General features: G+C 42.1%; 1 protein-coding gene across 1 annotated transcript; it reads left to right on the top strand.

The window, feature by feature from the left end:
* The first annotated feature begins 128 nt into the window (after positions 1–128).
* LOC308280552 (deoxynucleotidyltransferase terminal-interacting protein 1-like) lies at positions 129–18703 on the top strand. The gene is made up of 13 exons (XM_080720879.1): positions 129–388; positions 1403–1473; positions 3263–3359; positions 4518–4616; positions 5643–5705; positions 7129–7194; positions 7631–7689; positions 7914–7959; positions 8449–8507; positions 11641–11701; positions 13293–13364; positions 15110–15165; positions 17903–18703. The coding sequence occupies exons 1-13, from the start codon at positions 332–334 to the stop codon at positions 18087–18089; spliced, it is 993 nt and encodes a 330-aa protein (XP_080577005.1). The 5' UTR covers positions 129–331; the 3' UTR covers positions 18090–18703.
* The last annotated feature ends 2090 nt before the right edge of the window (positions 18704–20793 follow it).

Raw genomic sequence — 20793 nt, 5'->3', positions numbered from 1 at the left:
GTGGCATAGTTGTCTGGCTATGCGAGACTAGGTTTTGGGTTGATCTCTGACGATCACGCCCACCCATGAGTGCGCACGCGTTCCTGGCACTCTTCCTGTGTAGTCCGGAAGCGGTGTGCCAGGGCGGAAGTGTTGTTTATTTGTTATTTATTTCCTTTCTTTACGGTTGTTGTTTCCCTGCCAAACGACGGCCAGGCACGGGCTTCGGTTCAGTTTTATCGCTCAATCCGGGTGTCAAAAGATCACGTTTTTCATACTTATTGATCAATGATCGGCTTCCATATCGGTAGATCCACTGTTTGTGTTGTTTAGGAGACCTTAGCCTTTCATCATGGGAGCACAGCGCACAGAGAGAGACTGGATGGAGGCAGAAGAACAGACCACCAAGGTACTAACATTACGCTACATCAGGGGTCTTCAACAGGGGGTCCGGGACCCCTAGGGCAGTGTTTCTCAATGGGCTTATTATATGAGATACGTAAATGGTTTCCTGTGGAAATAGGCTTAGTCTTTTCTAGGATCTCCTTTTAGTAGACCTTGTACCAGTGAACTGTACCGTCATGAAACTGTACCTTTCCTATGCAAACTTCTAATAAAGTCTTCAATCAATCAATCAAAAGGCTTGAGTACCCCTTTTTCCTGATTGCTGATTCCAAGTACCCCCTTTAATCGACAACAATTTTGATTAGAAAATACTAACATCATAAAAGTCCAGTTTTTACGTCAATATGTTGCAAATAAGGGACGGTTTTCTATTCAGTAAAAGTCAACATTTTTACTTAATTGGGTTAAAAGCTTTACAGAGCTTTAACCCAATGTTTTATCATTGAACAAAATAAATGTTTACATTTTCCATTTTCTCTCAAGTACCCCCTGTAGTTCCTCTGCGTACCCCTAGGGGTACACGTACTCCCATTTGACAAGCACTGCCTTAGGGGGTCCTCCAAATCTTTGTGTGATTGAAACTTTTTTCCTTTAGCCAAAAATAGCAGATCTACAAGCTCACAACAAGGGGTTTGGTGTAGAGGGGGAAAAGAGCAGACTAAGTACAGAGTGAAACGTAGGTAATTCTTTCTTTCAACTTAGAGGTGTTAAAAAGTCCTTAAATTGTCACTTTAGAAATGTGCAGATACCCTCTATAGTACACTTAAACCTTATGTTGGTTTGTTTACTGTTGAGTGAGAAAACAATGTTGCACATGAAGTTAATCATCTGGGGACCCCCCAAAATAATTTTGGGACCCCACTGGGGGTCCCGACCCACAGGTTGAGAACCACTGTCCTATACTATACTGTTTAGCTGTACTCCTACAAATGTGTGTGTGTGTGTGTGTGTGTGTGTGTGTGTGTGTGTGTGTGTGTGTGTGTGTGTGTGTGTGTGTGTGTGTGTGTGTGCGTTCTAGAACCCATGGAATCTGATGATAAAACACCGCCAGGTCCAGCGCCGCGGGCGACGTTCTCACATGACTGTCAGGTCAGTGTTAAGTAAAGGAACACATTTCACCCCAAAGGAAAGCGAGTTAACAGCTTGGAACAGTGAGGCACCGGCTACACAGAGCTGGATATTTCTGAAGCTAGACATTTTTTTTATGCGATTGGGGCTTGCAGCCACACGAAGCTGGATATTTCGGCTGCGAAGCTGGATATTTTTTAAACCGGATAAATACGTGGAGAGATTGAAAAAGATCCGATTCACTGGATCCGTGTAGACAGTAGGGCTGTCAAAATTTGCCAAAAATAGCATTCGAATATTCCCTCTAAAATCCACCGTTGATTTGAATACATTCGAATATTCTAATAATTCTAATAATTGGAAGCATTGGCACTTCGTAGCTGTTTATTCTAAACTTTTTTTTTTTTTTTTAGAAACCTTTTTCTTTAATTATGTCTTTTATTTGCATTGTTATATTGCTGTTGGTGTACTGACATATTATCTTGTTTATTATTGTGATGTGTTATCTGCTTATTGTAAGTCGCTTTGGATTAAAAGCGTCTGCTAAATGCCTAAACTGTAAACTGTAAACAGTCGCTTCTATCGCTTTACTGGCGGTCGTGCAGGTCCGCGTTGGTCAGGGACGTGCAAGGAATGTTAAGAGAGGCAGGGGCTGACATTTCTAAAAGGGCATTTTGGTGGACAATTCTCTCTTAAAAGGGCAGGGGCTCAAGCCCTGTTTGATGTCTGTGTACACGTGCCTGGCGTTGGTAAAAGCAAGAGCAGCTGCCAGCATCGCATCGTCGTTGCGAAGCGTCACAGCAGCTGTTATGGAGTTGGAACAGCCACGACATGAAACGAGCAATTATAATCACACCAATGGATTATGTTTTGGTTTGAACCAAATTAGGTAGTCTACAAGAGCAGTGTGAGTGACGGAGGGAGTTTTACCATACGTGGCTGCGTGCGGGGAGACTGACTCGGTGAGAGAAGAAATCCATGCTTTTTTATATTGTGTTTTCGGTGGAGAAGTCTCGTTGTGTGCCTTCCCGTCACTCACTACCAAATGAGTCGCCCGTTTCAGCTTGACTCGTTAAACATTCTGAATCAACGTGAGCAAAGCACTGTGTGTGCACTGCGAGGCGGTCAGTGACAGTGTGAAGGGAAAGTTAAGCAGCAGGAGGTTTATTCTTCGCTGTATGACGGTGTCGCTAAATATGCACCCTTAATTTACAAGCCCACAACGTATTGGATCAGCGACGCATTGTGGACTTGTAGATCAGCCCACTTTTGCAGCGGCGAATGGAGACTTCTGCCTTGCGAGACCAGCCACCTTTTAACGTTACATGCGCCCAGAATCTCGCGAGAAGTGCGGCAGATTTGTTTTAATTAAATATAAATTAATTCGAAGCTCAATTTTTTACTTTCGAATATTCTTTTATTGTTAACATTCGAAGGAATATTCGAATATAGAATATTCTTTCACACCCCTAGTAGACAGGGAACCCGGATATCTCTGAAGACTTTACTGTGTGTGTGCTTGTTAGACCTAGATATCTTCGTCGTGTAGACCTAGATATTTTTCTATGTGGATATCTGAAAAACCGGGATATATGAAATATCCAGCTCCGAGTGGACCTAGATATTTTTCTATGTGGATATCTGAAAAACCGGGATATATGAAATATCCAGCTCCGTGTAGCATATGCCTGAGATAGATGACCTGATGTCTTGTGTCGTGTGTGTGTGTGTGTGTGTGTGTGTGTGGTGTGTGTGTGTGTGTGTGTGTGTGTGTGTGTGTGTGTGTGTGTGTGTGTGTGTGTGTGTGTAGTTACACAGATCCCGTCATCTCCATGGACCTGTTGAGAGCAGTGATTCAGCCCAGCTTCAACCAGGACATCATGAATGTTTACAAGAAATACCTGCAGGTAGAGCCTGACCCATGACTAGGGATGGGTATCGTTCACCTTTGAATCGATACGATACCTTTTTCGGTACCATTTTCGATACTTTTTATTTAAGTTTAACTGCTCTACCGCTGCGGTAGAGCAGAGGTGATGATGATGATCACACAGTGTGGCGGAGCGGAGAGTATAGACGTTGGATAATCATCATAATAATAAACATTATAGGCTATTGTCGGCTATTTTCCACAGTAACGAGTGTAGCCTACTAAAGCAGTCATTAAACTCTCAGTAGCCCAACTGTTACAGATGCGACCGGCCAGGGGTGCGTTCCAGAATATCGAAACGAGGTATCGTTCGTTTTTGCGTAAACCGATACCCGATAGTATCGACGTCATGCAATCGATACCATTAAAAGTAGACTCATAGTCCTTGACCAGTGATTTTGGTTGATTTGGACCCCTGGTTAGGGCTGTCACAATTATTACATAATAATCGTCTAATTGCAATTATTTGAGGTAATCGCAATTATTTTGCATAATCGTCATAATTGTTGTTGAGAAATGTTAATATAGTTACAGACACTTTAAAAAAGTAGTGGAAATAGCCGATCTGCAAGCTCACAACGCGTCGCGATGCGACGCGTTGTGAGCTTGTAGATCGGCTATTTCCACTTGACTCCCCAACCAAGACCATGCATTTGGATCCCCATCCAGAATCAATGGGGGGAAATTCTAACTCTTTCAATCAAAAAACAACTATGAACCATTACCTGTATTAGATGTCTTATTATATCTGTGTTCTGCCCCCACTCATTGTACATAGACAACCTCCCCGTCTTTTTAACCCACATCTGACCAGCTTATATATTGACTGTGTCAATTCTTGTTTAAGTACAAAGTTGTCAAATATGTCAGTCATTTCTTTGTATATTTAGGTTATGTGTCATATCTTCAAAGCCTAAAAGCCAAACTGAAATCTAATTGTCAACAACAAAAACACAATTAAATCGTTTATCGCAATTATTTGAGAGAAAAATAATCGTCATGTATAATGCAATAATCATGACAGCCCAGTGGTTCCTGGACCTGACAAGAAACGGTGTCCGTTTACCCGTGTTTTGAATGATTTGACATTGATTGTAGTTGTATTGACGTTGTTGTTGTTGTTGTTTTGTGGCAGTTCTTTGAGAAAGCTGCAGAGAACGTGAAGGAGAACGTTGGAGATGAGGTTCACACCGATCATCTGATCAAAGACACCTGCAGGAACCTTCTGGAACATGTACGTAACACCCGGAACCCCTACCTGGTATTAGAATGTAGAATAATAGGTATTTATTTTATTGTTGACCCCACTAGAGCAGGGGTTCCCAAACTTTTGTGTCTCAGGGCACCCCATAAATATTTTTTTTAATCCGAGGCACCCCTACATTATAATTTTCACTCCCAGCACCTTTATATATTTATAGCATATCGTCGTCGTCGGGTGGAAACTTGTATGTCCAAAACCTTTTGATTTCTATTTATCATCTAAAAAATGTACTAAACTAGTGAAAACAGCCGATCTACAAGCACACAACGCCTCGCATCGTGAGGCGTTGTGTGCTTGTAGATCGGCTGTTTTCACTAGTTTTGTGCGACAGTCTTGTATGATGAAGCAGAGCTTTGCTTTATCAAAAGACGTACACATTTGAAACTTGGAGATATGAGGTTTCTGCCCGACAGTGACAATATTTTAGTGATTATGTTGCAATATTTTTCTGTTTTCCCATGCATTTCCGGACCCATTTTTGCAAGGCCACGCCCACATCTCGGTGTTCAATAGATTTGCGCATTGGGAACACGAGGAAATACATTGCAATTGGGTTATCGGATGTAAGAAAAGAGTTTGGGAAATACTGCAATAAAGAATTTGATCTTGAAGTGATGTTCAGTGGCACTTTTATTCATTGGAATCACAAGCATATCATAATAAAAATCGGATTAAGAAGTGTAGATTGTGTCTTGTATTGAATGCAGCTCGTGTTGCTCTTGAAGACACCAAATTGTTCTACACAGAACCATGTTGTCCGGAGACGTATAACAAGTATAATCAGGCCTTTAGAATCGGACTGTAGTAATAGCTTGAAAACCTAGGACTGTCTAATAAATATTCTAAAATCTATCGATTGCAGGGGCTCATGCTTTTTGAAACAATTGTAAACATGTAAATGTGATTGAATGCTGAGCACAGAGAAAAATGAGCTCATTCTATAACCTTTTTGAATGGGAGGAATGATTCTTCCATGGTTTCCATTGTTCTTTCCAGGCGAAGCAGCTTTTCCCAGAACCTGAGACCAAGATCTCCAGACCACCAGATATCGGCGTTAAGGTACAAGTTACAACCACACTCAAGGTCCAAATTTCTTTATGATTAAAAAAAGAAAATACCTTTGTTCGGGCTCCTCTGACATTGTAGCAGCCTTACTTGGTGGCTGTGGTGGCTGAGTGGTTAGTGTCCACACCTAGGACTCCGGAGGCCCCAGAGGTCGCAGGTACGATTCCCCACTCCAGCTACCACTGCTCCCCTTCCCCCATGCGCTCCTTGTGGGCATCACTGGGTTGAGTTCAGCTGGGTTAAAGCTGATAAAAAAAAAGCAGCTGGGTTGGGCTGCGATATCTGAATTTCCCCCGCGGGAGGAGTAGGTATTCATCATCATTATCATTATCACTTACTGCCCTTTATGCCGGCTGGCATGTAGGGCAGCAACAAAGGATCTCCACTCCTGTCGGTTCTGGGCCAGTGTCTTCATATATATATAACCCCAGGTGTGATGCAGGGTCTTCAGCTCTCCTTCCACTGTCCTACGCCAGGTGTTCTTGTGTCGGCCTCTCTTACGTTTGCCGTCTGGTGGTAACATGTCATTAGGTCGAACACCCTTTGGATCGACCACCAAACTCTAACCCAAACCCTAATCCTAACCTTAGTAAAACTATGCCTAACTCTAACCCTAAACCTAAACCTAACCTCAGTAACGGTGACGCGGGTGATTATCTAACTTGCCGACGCTCGCGGGTGATTATCTAACCTGCCGACGCTGTTCGACCCAACGGGGGTTCGACCTATGGGGCAGTCCCCCCGTCGGGTGTCGAGTGAAGGGCAGTTTGGCTGATGTTGTCCTGTTCTCCACGAATTACATGCCCAATCCATTTCCACTGGCTTCTCATGAGGATGGTAGCCATGTTTTCCTGTTTACACAGGCTATGAAGGTGTTGATTGGAGATGGTTTGGGGCCAGAATATTCGCTGTATTTTCCGTTTGGGAACCCCTGATATAGGGCCCTATTTTCGTCCATACTAAACCCCTAAACCTCTTTGCTTTTTCTTTTTTTTTTTTTACTTTTTACTATTTTGAAAAACATTTTTAAATAGTTCAAATAGCTGATCTACAAGCTCACAACGTGTCGATGTAGATCGGCTATTTGAAGTAGTTTTATTTAGTGAAGTTTCATTTATGTTTTACATTATCTATAATGTTCTTTTAGCTTGTTTTGTTTTGTCTATTAACGTTTTATTTGTAAAAGATTTATGATCTACATTTATGTAATTTTATAAATGTACTAACATTACCAGAGAATGCCACTTCTTCTCATTTTTATTGAATCTTTGTAAACAGTGTTTAATTCTCTTGCAAGTGAAAATAAATAAATAAATAATAAAAAATAAAATAAAAAAAAACATTAAACATTGTCCTGACAGACAGACAGACAGACAGACAGATATACTGAACATTTAAACATTGTCCTGTTCCCCAGAGGGCCAGACAGACGGACAGACAGACAGATGAAGACAGTCAGAGAGGAAGTCCAGTTCAAAAGAAGGTACGTGTGGACGTTACACACCTCATCTCCCGATTAGGGAGTCTTAATGGTGTATTCAGTATGTGTGTATGTATGCTAGGGCTGCAACTAGATTACTTAATTAATTTGATTAATCAAGAAGTGTGTTTTTAATTAGTTTTCCCCGGATATATCAAGGCAGACCTGAAATGACAATTGACACTATTTTATAGTACAGTTATGTACAGTGCTGCACAAAAATAGCGATAATCTAAGATAAGATCAACTTGACGATGACTTGGTGATTTTAAACAAACTAAATCTAATATCCCCCCCGACCCATTTTTTTTAATTGGAAGTGATTATGCTTTTTCTTTTTTATAATCGATTAAATTGATTAGTTTGATTTACAGTTGCACCTCAAATATATACAGTATTTAAAAGACTGTAATTTAACGAAGACGTGTTGTGTTTCCAGAGGAAAGGTCGTCCTGCTGGTCAGAATGCTTCCCACGACAGACCCCCCTTCACGACCCCGTGAGTCTCCCTACGTAGGGCTGTCAAGTGTCAACTATCCATCGTTTTCTTAGCAGTTGTTGTAATAATACATTTTCAGATTGATTGAACTTTTATACAAATATTTTTTTCACATTTATTTTGTTGTATTTTTTTTATTATTCTTTGTTACGCTGTCATTTCTATTTCTTTATAATCAACTAAATGGGTTGCATTTCATGTAAGAAATTGTCTTGTTTCTTCAGAGCCAAACCAAAGGCATCAGAATCTGTTAAGAGAGAAGGCCCAAAGGTAATTTAAACATTTCTACTGTCATCACATTACATGTAATCTGTTTAAAATAATGAAAAGTGGAGGGGTAATGTAACTATCTTGTTATTTAGTAGTTACTAGCCCTTATGAGCTCCGAAATTATGTGCAGTGTGTATAATATGTAGGAGCACCAATGTAAGAAATACCGGTTTCGTTTAATGGCTATAGAGTTAAAAATTGTTAAAAATGTTGCCTCATGCTAGATGCAGAATAGATATGGTGCAGAATTAGATATGCCTCATGCTAGATGCAGAAAAGATACACAATAAAATTGCTAATATACAGCAGCATACGATTTGTGAACGTGACAAACGGGCTTCGCAGTTATGTCAGGTGTGTTCCTATGCTAATGGTGATGCGGATTCAGATCAATTGCTCCAGCCACCGAGGAGAAACGCTCGGACAGACACTCAGACAGACATTCGGAAAATTATATGTTTGATGTTTGATTGTATTCATATGTCATAGTGGGATCCATCCAGACTGATTGACAGCAGCACATTTGTCCTTGGATCTCGAGCTAACAAGTAAGTCAAACTACTACTATTAGCACAACTACTACTACTGTAGCAATGCATGTTCTTATATTAGTACTACTACTACCAGTAAGGCTCCCTAATCGGGAGATAAGCGACCATAGGTCACTTATCTCCACAAATAGGGCAAAAATGTGTTTTGCCAAAATCTTCCTGATCCATGTTGATGACATGAGTGTAGACATACTGTGTAGTGATTTTCGTGATTTTAGGGCAAAATCTGTAGGAGCAGTGTCCAAAAATGTGTTTTTAAAATTTGGCCTGGAGGTAGCGCTATATGGGAGAGATTCATGTTGATGGGATGAGTGTAGACATACTGTGTACCGATTTACGTGATTTTAGGGCAAAAATTGTAGGAGCAGTGTCCAAAAATGTGTTTTGCAAGAATCGGCCTCATGGTGGCGCTAGAAGAGGGCCATGTGAGAAATGAGGGGTGGGGTCTCCGTGCCGGCAAGGCGGACGAATAGGTACCGGCCCCGGCTGTCCCGGTCGCTCCTAGCCGGAGTTACGGCATTTTATGTGAGCTGCAGTGTAGGGGGTCCTCCACTGGGGGCGCCACCACTTTTGCATCCGTTCTGGAGCACCAGGAGTGGGTGGTCCCCGGGAATTCCCCGTGAGCAGCCCCGTTGGGGTGGTCATTTGGTCAGTTTAGCACATTTGGTCATTTTTTACAAATGGGGGTCCCCCAGGGACCTGGGGGTCCCTGGAGCTCCGGGGGTCCTTGGAGGTTGTAGTTTGGCAGGTAAGGAACGTGTGTGCAAAATTTGGCATGGATCGGGGCAACGGTTGCGGAGATATGAGCAGGGCAAGAGTGTGACATGTGAGGTGTGACAGACAGACTGACAGACAGACTGACGGACTGACTTACACTTTGTGCAGGGTTTGATAGTAAATGCGACCTACGGTCGCAGCCATTACTGTAACCAGTAAGACTCCCTAATCGGGAGATAAGCGACCGTTGGTCGCTTATCTCCATAAATAGGCCAAAAAGTAGTTTGTGCAAAATGGTCCTGATGGTGGCGCTAGATGGGACAGATGCGTTGTGATTACATGACTGTAGAGATACTGTGTACTGGTGTGCATGATTTTAGGGCAAAATCTGTAGGAGCAGGGTGACTGTAGAGATACTGTGTAGTGGTTTGTGTGATTTTAGGGCAAATTCTGTAGGAGCAGTGTCCAAAAATGTGTTTTTTAAAAATCAGCCAGATGGTGGCGCTAGATGGGACAGATGCATTTTGATGACATGACTGTGTAGTTATGAACAATAGCTAATGTATACAATTGAAAGTGAAAGAGATGACCTTTTTAACATTCCAGCATTTACAAAAGCAGTTTCTGTTAGCTAAAGGGTGGGCATCTGTATTTATGGTTGCTAATATGTGGCTATTGTTCTGAGGTTTCAGCAATGATCACCTGACACTCCAGAGTTTCAGCGTGTATAGTTACACTTGTATTAGGCAGGCCTACTTTCAGCAATTTAACTCAAGACAATGAACTCAGTTAAGTTTTATTGAATGGAGACATGTACAAAAATGGCATGTAAAAAAAAAAGGAGACTCAATTCTTAATAATGCAACATAGATTTGTTTCTTTAAAAATAGTTGCAAAAAAGAAAACGAAAATGTCTAGCCCAATAAAGAAAATTGAAAGTAGAACAACTCAATTTGAAGTTATACTTAGCAAGCTCTCCTGCTAAAAGTAGACACACCCACAGGCAGATCTTGATAGTGGACCCAGGTCTGTTTATTTAAGCATGGAGGCTCATCCTTCCTGGACTCCCTGGTGTGTGTGTGTGTGTGTGTGTGTGTGTGTGTGTGTGTGTGTGTGTGTGTGTGTGTGTGTGTGTGTGTGTGTGTGTGTGTGTGTGTGTGTGTGTGTGTGTGTGTGTGTGTGTGTGTGTGTGTGTGTGTGTGTGTGTGTGTGTGTGTGTGTGTGTGTGAGAGAGAGGACAGTGGCAACATTCCTTGCCACTTGGCAGGTCACACATTATGTTTGAGAGAGAGAGAGAGAGAGTGTGTGTGTGTGTGTGTGTGTGTGTGTGTGACACAGAGAGAGCAGCCCCGTTGGGGTGGTCATTTGGTCATTTTTGCACATTTGGTAATTTTTTACACCTGGGGGTCCCCCAGGGACCTGGGGGTCCCCGAAACTCCGGGGGTCCTTGGAGGTTGTAGTTTGGCAGGCAAGGAGTGTGTGTGCAAAATCTGGCATGGATCGGGGCAACGGTTGCAGAGATATGAGCAGGGCAAAAGTGTGACGTGTGACGTGTGACAGAGTGACGGAGGGAGTGACGGAGGGACAGCCGGTGGAGGTTTGGATAGTGTGCAAGTAACTGCGACCTACGGTCGCAATAACACACCTACACAAGGGGTTTTCAAAGGGGGTGACGGGGCATCCTGGGGTGCTGTGATGCCAGTCCAGGGGTGCCGCGAGATAATTTGATAATATTTGGAATTTATTAGGACACTTGAAAAAAATTGAGTATAATTTTAAACTTGAAGTACAAAGTTAAAGTAAGTAAAGTAAAGTAAGTTATTTTCAGTCAGTTCTAACCAAAATGGCTATTATCTCAACATTTTCCTCGCAACATAATCACTAAAATATCATCACTGTCGGGCAGAAACCTTGTATCTCCAAGTTTCAAATGTGTACGTCTTTTGGTAAAGCAAAGCCCTGCTTCATCATACAAGACTGTCGCACAAAGCTAGTAGATCTGCTGTTTTCACTAGTTTAGTACATTTTATAGATGATAAATACAAACAAACAGTTTTGGACAAACAAGGTTTCCATCCGACAACGACAATATGCAATAAATATAAGGTGCTGGGAGTGAAAATTATAATGTAAGGGTGCCTTGGATTAAAAAAATATTTATGGGGTGCCCTGAGACAAAAAAGTGCGGCAACCCCTGACCTACACTACAGTATAGTACTACTATTACTGCAGTACAGTATTATGTTTATTTAGGGATGCAACGTCTTGAATTGTGTGGCTTTTAATGTTGCTTCATGCTATAATATGTCAAACACTTGGTATCACCATGGTTTATGAAATGTGTCGTAGGAATAAAAGGTATCGTCGTTGTTGTGGTTGATTTGAATATGATTGTAAACGTTGTGGTCTGCAGGGCGTTGGGGATGGGTGGGACTAGAGGACGAATCTACATCAAACACGCTGATCTGTTTAAGGTAAACTGAACACACACACACACACACACACTCTATGTTAATAGCAGCTTACATTTCTTTAATGCAGGGGTAGGCAACCTTAGGCACGGGTGCCAACATTGGCACAGGGGAGGGTGATCAATGTCACACTGGCAGAAGTGTGAGAGTGGAATTTTATTTTAAAATCAAATATCGTTTTAAAAGTGGTCAATTCAATTAAGTCGCTTAACTTGCACAAAGTACATCCTGCACATAATTCTACATTCATTAAAACCCTGAACTTTTACTGGGGAAGGAGTCGGGGAGATAGGTGGGTTATTGCTTGAGTCATGATCATTATAACTATGTCCTGACCAGGGCATACAAGCGGAGTGGAGCGCGAGCGGAGCAGGGAGCGGAGCGAGACGTTTTTTAGTTGAGCGCGAGCGAGCGACCTTTATAATGGGTCTGAGCGCCGACCCTCCTCGTCTCCGAGCCGATCCTGTTGGGGCCGCGCGCCGCATGTTTCCAACAAAACAGTGGCGAGTGGACAGCTCTCCAAGTCTCCATCAAAGCCGAGGCTCACGTTACCGCAGGCATTTGTGTTGGGAACACACTGGCAAAGGAGAAAGTGTTTCGGACATGGTAGCAAACTACTTTTTTGACTCTGATTGACGACCCTGAGCGGAGCGTGGAGCGAGCGAGAGATGCGAAAATCAAGTTGAGCGACGGAGCGGTGGGGACCGGAGCGGCCCGGTGGCCGGCCAGAGTGACGAGCGAGTGGGACAAGAGCCCTCTGGAGCGCGGAGCGACTTTTGTCACCGCTCCACTCCGCTTGTGTGCCCTGGTCCTGACAATCAAAAACATGTCCGAATTCTTGATGGGGTGTCATTAGAATGTATGTTGACATCGCACACTGACTATCTAGAAAATAAAAACGTGGCACTTCATTTCAAAAAGGTTGCTGATCCCTGTTCTAATGACTCTGAACAATGGTCCATACATTAATAATGAATAACGGGTTACATTACCGCAATGACTCGGAACAACAGTCCATACAGTTTCTGTCTACTCGGCCAGTGTGTCAGAGGAGGGCTGTGGACAGTCTAGCGCAGGGGCAGGCAACCTTAGGCACGGGTGCCAGCATTGGCACAGGGGAAGGTGATCACTGGTACACTGGCATAAGTGTGAGAGAGAGGACTATATTTTAAAATACTATATTTTAAAAACTCTAGTCAATTACATTAAATTCCCTCACATCTGTATGCAAATTACATCCAGCATAATGATTTATTTTGACATATTTTGTTTCGATGTGGTGTCATAACTAAACTTCATGTTGACATGGCATGCTGACTATCAAGCAAATGAAAACATGGCACTGCATGTCAAAAAGGTTGCTCCTTGGATCACGATATTTTGATAATTAAAAACTTTGTGCACCACAGATAAATAGGTTTTTCAGAAAACCTTTAGGATATATCACACATCTATTTGTATTTTGCAGGTCTTAATGGGATAAGACATTCCTGTTCTCTCAGGCTGTTGGTTAATTTGTGTGTGTGTGTGTGTGTGTGTGTGTGTGTGCGTGTGCGTGTGTGTGCGCGCGCGCACACGTGCGTGCGCACAACAGTATGCAGCTGATGCTCAGGATAAACATTGGCTGGCAGAGGGGCAGCACATGAGAGCCACTGGAGGAAAGATGGTGAGTACTTCCCGTTTCTGTCTGTTGTTCAGAAGTTTAAGATATAAAATGTTTTCTTCAGATAACTTTCTTTTATCGTACCTGAATTGCTCATGTAATGCTCTGGTAAGTTGCTCTCTAGCTATAACTTTACACAGTGCTTCTGGCACATGACTAACTTTGTAAATGTTACCTACAACTTACTAACGTAACACACTGTCAGTTGGGACTGACCTTAAAGAGCGAACATACTGCTGGTATTTGCACTCTGTATGTGTACTTCTTATGAGTGCCTACTTTTGTAAATGTGCTTTAAAGGACAACTTTTTTTTTTGAACAACGTCGAATAGTGACTTTGATATTCGAATATTCGGATATTTGGTGAATGCCCTAACATGCACAAACATTGTAAATGTGCTTTAAAGGACAACTTTTTTTTTTAAACCAGGGTTCATATTTTAGATGGTCATTAGAGAAAAGAAAAGATGAGTGTTAAAATGTTTTCATTTACTTCTTTCTATCGTTTTAGTGATTTTAATGATTTTGATTTGCATGCATGCCCCCAGGTTGGGGCCATGCATGCAAGTGGCTAAATGTGTCTTTTTAGACAAAATAAGCTGCATTCACCACAATCTTTCATGGGCAGATGTGACTTATGGAGGCTGATGTAAATAGTAACAAAGAAATTGCCGGCTTATTGTGTCTAAAAAGACATATTTAGCCACTTGTACGCATGCCCCCACCCACTGAAATCAAAATACTAAAATCACTAAAACAATAGAAAGCAGTAAATTAATAAATGTATCTTTTCTTTTCTCTAATTACAATCTAAAATATGAACCCTTGTTGTAAAAAAACAAAGTTGTCCTTTAACAGTAGATCCTCAAAGCCTGCATCTTGCACTCTGAGAGATTGTAAATGATTTAAACTTGGAGACCACGCAAGTCGGTAATGCATGCCCCGCCCAGTACCCATTGCGGTACCCGCTAGCACTGTACTAATCATGTTTTAGATAGTACAATCAATGGGTACCGGCCTACTCGGGAGCGATGCAAGTCGGGAGCAGAATGTACCCGTTGTAGAGTACCCAGTGTGTGCGGTGCTCACTACAACTGCCAAATATGGATATGCGGGATCCCTGACATCACAAGAACTGCTGATCCAGTCGTGTTGATGCACATCAGAGGATCTCAAACTCCAAAACATGCAGAAACCTTACCCATGCGCCACCCGAGTGCCTTGAATCAAACAACCTTTTTACTGGTATGGTGAACATGCACTAGGGCATTCACGAATAGTGATTTTTTGTATTCGAAATATTCAACCTCAAAGTATTCGAATAGTCGAATATTCGACAGGACTGGCCGTTGTGAGCATGTAGATCTGCTATTTTCACAATATTTATCTGCGGAACAGAGTCACATTAAATGTAATACCTACAATTCCAAGTGCTCGTCAGGGTGGGGGTCCCCAGTTAAAATGTTTATTTTGGGGGTCACGGCCTAAAAAGGTTTGAGAACCCCTGGTATAGAGCATTAACAAATTCATCCACCAGGGGCATTGACAACTCATTCTTATGACTTCCTATCTAGCCAAGCTTTATAAGCTATATATTTTTTAAAGAGAAAACTATAAAAAAAAAAATAATAACCGAATATTCGACTTTAGTGAACAACGTCGAATAGTGACTTTGATATTCGAATATTCGGATATTTGGTGAATGCCCTAACATGCACAACAATCATTTTCCCTCTGTGTGTCGGCAGGCCTATTTGCTGATAGAAGAAGACATTCAGGATCTATTTCGCGCTGATGAGTACAAGTAGGTCTGATCTGCACCTCCTCTCACTGTCTAAACCAGCGTGTCTCAAATGTGTTGGACCATAGACAGGCTCTGGGGCGTCTGTAAAAAAAAGGATTGGCAATTTTTAAGGCAAGCTTCCGGAATTCTGAAGCACACTTCCATGTGCGTCACAGAAGGGGACGTTCGGTAGGCCAATGACGCACTCCCGTTAAAGACACGCTGTGATTGGCCAGTAGACCCTTTGAGTGGCAGCGTGCCTTCCACCCTTCCGCCAATCCTTTTATACAGGTCGCTCCAATGAACTGCAGCGGCGAATGAGGTATCTAGCTTTTTATATCTATGTTGAGGACCCCCGAATTGGTACATAATAGACCTGGCAAGAAAACCAGGACCCCCATAAGAGAAGATCTTAGATTACAATATAGAGAGTACTATAGTAGTATAATTCTCTACTAAGTAAGGCTGGGTAATATATCGATATCGAGGTAACAACATGAAAGGTATACATATTGAAGAAGACTGCTTGAAATGAGGTATTGGTGTATGTGTCAAATTAATTAACAGACACACTATGCATGCACGTAGCACATGCAAAAAAGCAGAGTCCATCTGTCACCAGGTGTGGTTATTTAGATAAAACCTACAAAACCCTTCTATGTGTACTGTGCAGTGTGCGTGCATCATGGATATGCAATTCATTATCTGGGTTAGGCATAGCCTGACTGCAAGCGTCCGACTCAACACACCACACTACGTGGGGGGAGAGAGTCTGAGATTTCGAGCAGACATTCTATTTCAGCGGGGGCGGGCTAAAGCCTATTGACGTCACACACTCACACACACACATACACACACACACACACACACACACACGCGACAGCGACATGGCGTGACATTGCAAAAATATGTTATTTCTCATAACATATTATATGACTGCATGTTTACGTTAGTGCAAAATGGTATTAAAACGTGATGAAACGGCACTATTGTATAGTTTATTAAAATAATACAAGTCGAGTCTGACTCCGCCATGGCAGTTTTCACGGACCAATCAGAGTCCACTAGACTCTCACGTGGGCAGAGGACACCAATCAGAGTCCACGAGTGAGTCTCACGTGGGCCTACACTGCTCTGACGTGGGCAGAAGAGCTCTGTTTGGAGGGGGCTGGGACCGGAGCAGCCAAACCACGTGCCCCAAGCATACAACCCTGATTGGCCCATTCAATGCGCCCGCTCTTTGGGCGCGCTTGAAATAAAATAAAATATCTCCAGGTTCAGTCCACACTACACACCACCCACCAGCAGGGGGTGGTGATGTGCGGACTGAAGTATCAGGCTAGGTTAGGCAGGCAGTGGACCTACAGCAGAAAAACATTAAAAAACATATAATGCAATTGTTTTAGGTATTCAACAACGTTATCGAATATCAAAGGTTTTCCTAATATCTCCCAGCCTTACTAAGTATACAGAGAAACTAAAGTGTATTTTATATATTAACAGTGTATTAACAATGTTTATTACCCGGCTTGTTTGAATGCTTGATTCTGATTGGTCAGTTGCTGAAATCAGTGGTCTGTTATTTCTGGATAACAGACCACTCTGCTCTAGAAGGCCGCACTCAGACTGGAACGTTCTGTGTTCAGTGCGAGTCTGTTCCGTTTGGAAAGTCTGTTCCAAAAAAGAATACATTTCCCACAATGCTTTGCGGACGTGGGCCGTCCAGCGAGAGGCGGAAGTGTAAGTGGATTTCGAGCGTGTAGTCTTTTTGGAGTTGGCGTCGGTGGACAGTACTGCTGCTGCTTGGTGACACCTGTTGGGCAAAATGTTGTTTAGAGGACGCAAAAGGGCGCTTGTATTGGCGGTGTTGGTGGCGAGGAGAAGGAGAAGGAGGGAGAAGCGGCTTGAAATGGCCAGGAGAACGAGGGAAGAGGAGAGACAGCGCGATGATCACTGCAGACCGAAGGCTCAACGCACTGTAGTGTAGTGGACTACAAGTGTGCTCTGCCCAGTTTCGCTGCAGAACGGTGGTTCTCTCCTATTGGTTGGCAGCTGAACCCTGCCTTCTGTCTCATCAAGTGCAGCTTGTCTGCTCCCCAGTGCTCGCCTACAACTGTCTCTGTGCGAGTCGTGAGCAAGTTGGACGCAACCACACAACACCACACGACTCGCACTCGACTTCAAACCACTCGACTCCCATCCGGAATGCATTGCGCTGTGCCTGCCCCCCGCCTCCCCCACACGACACGCACTCGTTTTTGTGCCTTTAGGTCTGTAGCCGGCCTAACAGACCGCTGCCTAATCAAAGACTCAGAGCACCTGCTGCAGTCAAGCTGCACTGCGTGAATCTTTTGCTGTATCCAACATGTCAGCCATACAAACAAACACACAGCGACATTTAGAACTAAACGTTGCTCTCAAGAATGTTTTTAAAAATATTTTAAGCGAGAAATAGACGACGTATCAGAAAATGGATTCTATCTAATCAGCACTTCCTTGTTTTCCAAGGCGACCGTGTCACGCTGGGGGGACGCCCAGTGCCACACTTGTGGAACACTTCCAGCCGTAAACAAGGATATACTTTGTTTTGTTTTTAGTTTTGAGTCAAATTATTAATTTTATTTAGTAGCCGGGTAATAAGCGGGATAATGAATTTTAAGTTACATTTTATAAAGTAACTTTATTAGTATAAGCAATTTATTATAACCCAATGGTCTAATTGTTTATTATTGTGTGTGATGTGTGTGTTGTGTTTCAGGGACTGTCCCGAGCTGAAAATAGACGAACTGAAGCCGTTCTCTGTCCCTCCCTGGATGGTGGACAAGATGAGGAAAACCATGGAGGCGCAGCGCTCTGAGAACGCTCTGTGTAAAGAAGAGAAAGAAGAGAAAGTGTGCACAGCAGCCAGTAGCTTGGAAAACAGTTTCACCGTGCAGAATGCATGATCACAGCCAGGTCAAATCAGGTTTTCGACCTAGGGCTGCAACAGTCAACCCATTTAGAACGGGTACACATTATTGTGTATCATTATTTTATGCTTTAACTATTGAAAAATAGCAGATATACAAGCTCACAGCGCGGCACCGAGTGCCGCGCTGCGAGCTTGTAGATCTGCTATTTTTGAAAAATAAGTGTCTTTTGAATCCTTCTAAGATTTTTTGAAAAACCTGTTTCTGGTGTCAGCAATCTGTCCAGCCATCATCAAAGAAATTGTCCCTTTCACTTAAATGGAACTACTATGTCAGTGGCTCTCAAACTTTTTCATGTATTTGGCCACGGACCCCTATCTCAAAATATTTAGTTCCAGGGACCCCCCAGAAGCAAAATTTGAGTTACAAACGTTCGCTTTAAAAATGCATATATTCAAAGATTTGCACACATTTTCACGACTTTTTCAAAAATAGTTTTTCACTGGTTAAAGCATTCAATAATTCTAGGCCTAAATTTAAATAATAGTTTTATATATATATATATATATATACACGTATATATTCGCATTTTTTCTCATCTATTCATTTATATTGTCGTTGTCGGGTGAAAACCTTGTATTCCCAAAACCGTTCGCTTTTGCATTTATCATTTTAAAGATGATTTAAACTAGTGAAAGCAGCCGATCTACAAGCACACAACGCCTCGCACCGCGAGGCGTTGTGTGCTTGTAGATCGGCTGTTTTCGCTACTTTTGTGCGATGGCCTTGTATGATAAAGCAGGGCTTTACTTTGCGGAAGAACGTAGGCCTACACATTTGAAACTGAGATACAAGGTTTCCACCTGACAACATTGATATATTTACATAAAAACTAATTATTTGATGAATCGAAAAAGTAATCAATACGACAATTGCAAAGAAAATATTGGATATTTGCAGCCCTATTTCCGACAAAACAATTTGTCCTTCATCCTGATGAAAAGAACATGTGACCTCTTGAGACCATGTGACCTAGCTGGCCCACCAGGTCAGAAAACAAGTAAACATGGACTTCCAGTCCATATGTGATTATCTCAAGGTTACTGCAGGGAACAACAGGGTTCCCATGGTCATGAAATTCCTGGAACTATTTTGAAATTAGAAAAACATTTTTTCCTGGAAAGATTTTGGAATTGATCAAGGGTCCTGGAAAAAATAGCTATGCATTGTCTTTGGTTATTGATTTTGTTAATACCTCTGAAATGACAAATTAAACATTGGCCAAATTGTCAAATATTAGAGGCAGAAATTGTGAAAACAGCAGATCTACATGCTCACAACGCCTCGCAACGCGAGGCGTTGTGAGCATGTAGATCGGCTATTTTCACAATAAACGGTGTTATACAAAAGTCCTCAACTCTTAGTGCTCGTCATGGTGCTGGGGTCTCCAGTTCAAATATGATTATTTCGCGGGTCACGGCCTGCAAAGGTTGAGAAAATTCTGGAAAAGTTTTGGAAATTAGGCCTAATTGGTAAAGATGTGTGGGAACCCTGGAACAAACACATCAAAGTCAAATCAAAACAATGTAACGCATGTAAAGACGTATATTTTCTCTTTTGCTGCAGTCGCTGCCAGTCTTCACAATTCACAAAAACATTCCTCCCATTTGAAGCCTCTGAAATGGACTCCCATGACACAGCTATTTCTCGTGCCTATGTACACTCCAATAGTAATCGGACCCTCTGAAGTGAACATCAGGATGTGGTCTTGAGTACAATTGGGTCTGCTTTGTGGGTTGTTTAACCTGTTCATTGTGAACACAACTAGGGGTGGGCGATATGGAAAAATGCAATATCACAATATTTTCCCAAGCTGTATCACGATACACGATTTTATCACGATTCTTTTTCACATTGGTTTTTATGGTTATTTTTCAAGTTACTTGACAAAAACTAGACTCTCTGGGTTCCTTTTGGGAGGTCTAATTTGAACTTTACAAGTATGTAACTCTGACAGTATACAAATGAAACCAAATGGACCCTTACGGGTCCATTTGGTTTCATTTGTATACGGTCCATTTGGTTTCATTTGTATACTGTCAGAGTTAAGTGGAGACCTTGACATTTTAAAGTTTGAGAACTACTGATTTAGACCAAAATGCAGGTTTAAATTGAATTCTGCAACGAATCTCTGCGCATTAACGATTAAACAGGCTGAAAAGGCATATCGTGGAGACATTGTATCGTCTCAGCGATAATTATCACCATATCGCCCACCCCTAAACACAACACACTCCAGGTTCACTTCACCCTTTGCCAGTATACTGTATGTTGGCACCCACCAGGCTTGCAGTCAACAGATGGCGTGTGCCAAACCTAAATATTAACTATAGCGTGAACAGACGAAGAGGACTGAGGCCACATCAGAGCTGAAGTTGACCAGAAAGATATTAGTCTTCTTTCAAATGTCTAAAAAGTATGAGAATCACTGGTTTAATCATTTTTAAACACACTTTTAGCTACACTGTAGGGGAAAATATATCTTTGGTTGAATTTGAGATATGGTCATGAACATTTTACATTGTGAACTGCTTATTAAAAATTAACCAAACACAGTTGAAGTCCTTTTTGTTTATGGTATGAACATTTTCTTCTGGTAATGATTGAACAGAAATGTTTGCTTATTCAAGTGTGAAATGGCAGTATTGTTTGGGGCTGAAGAACTTGAGCTTCAGATGTC

Source organism: Nannobrachium achirus (genome assembly GCF_963921795.1).
Source record: "Nannobrachium achirus genome assembly, chromosome: 24".
NCBI lineage: Eukaryota > Metazoa > Chordata > Actinopteri > Myctophiformes > Myctophidae > Nannobrachium > Nannobrachium achirus.
The sequence above is the reverse complement of the archived record's forward strand: the minus strand, read 5'-3'. Positions and strand labels throughout refer to the sequence as shown.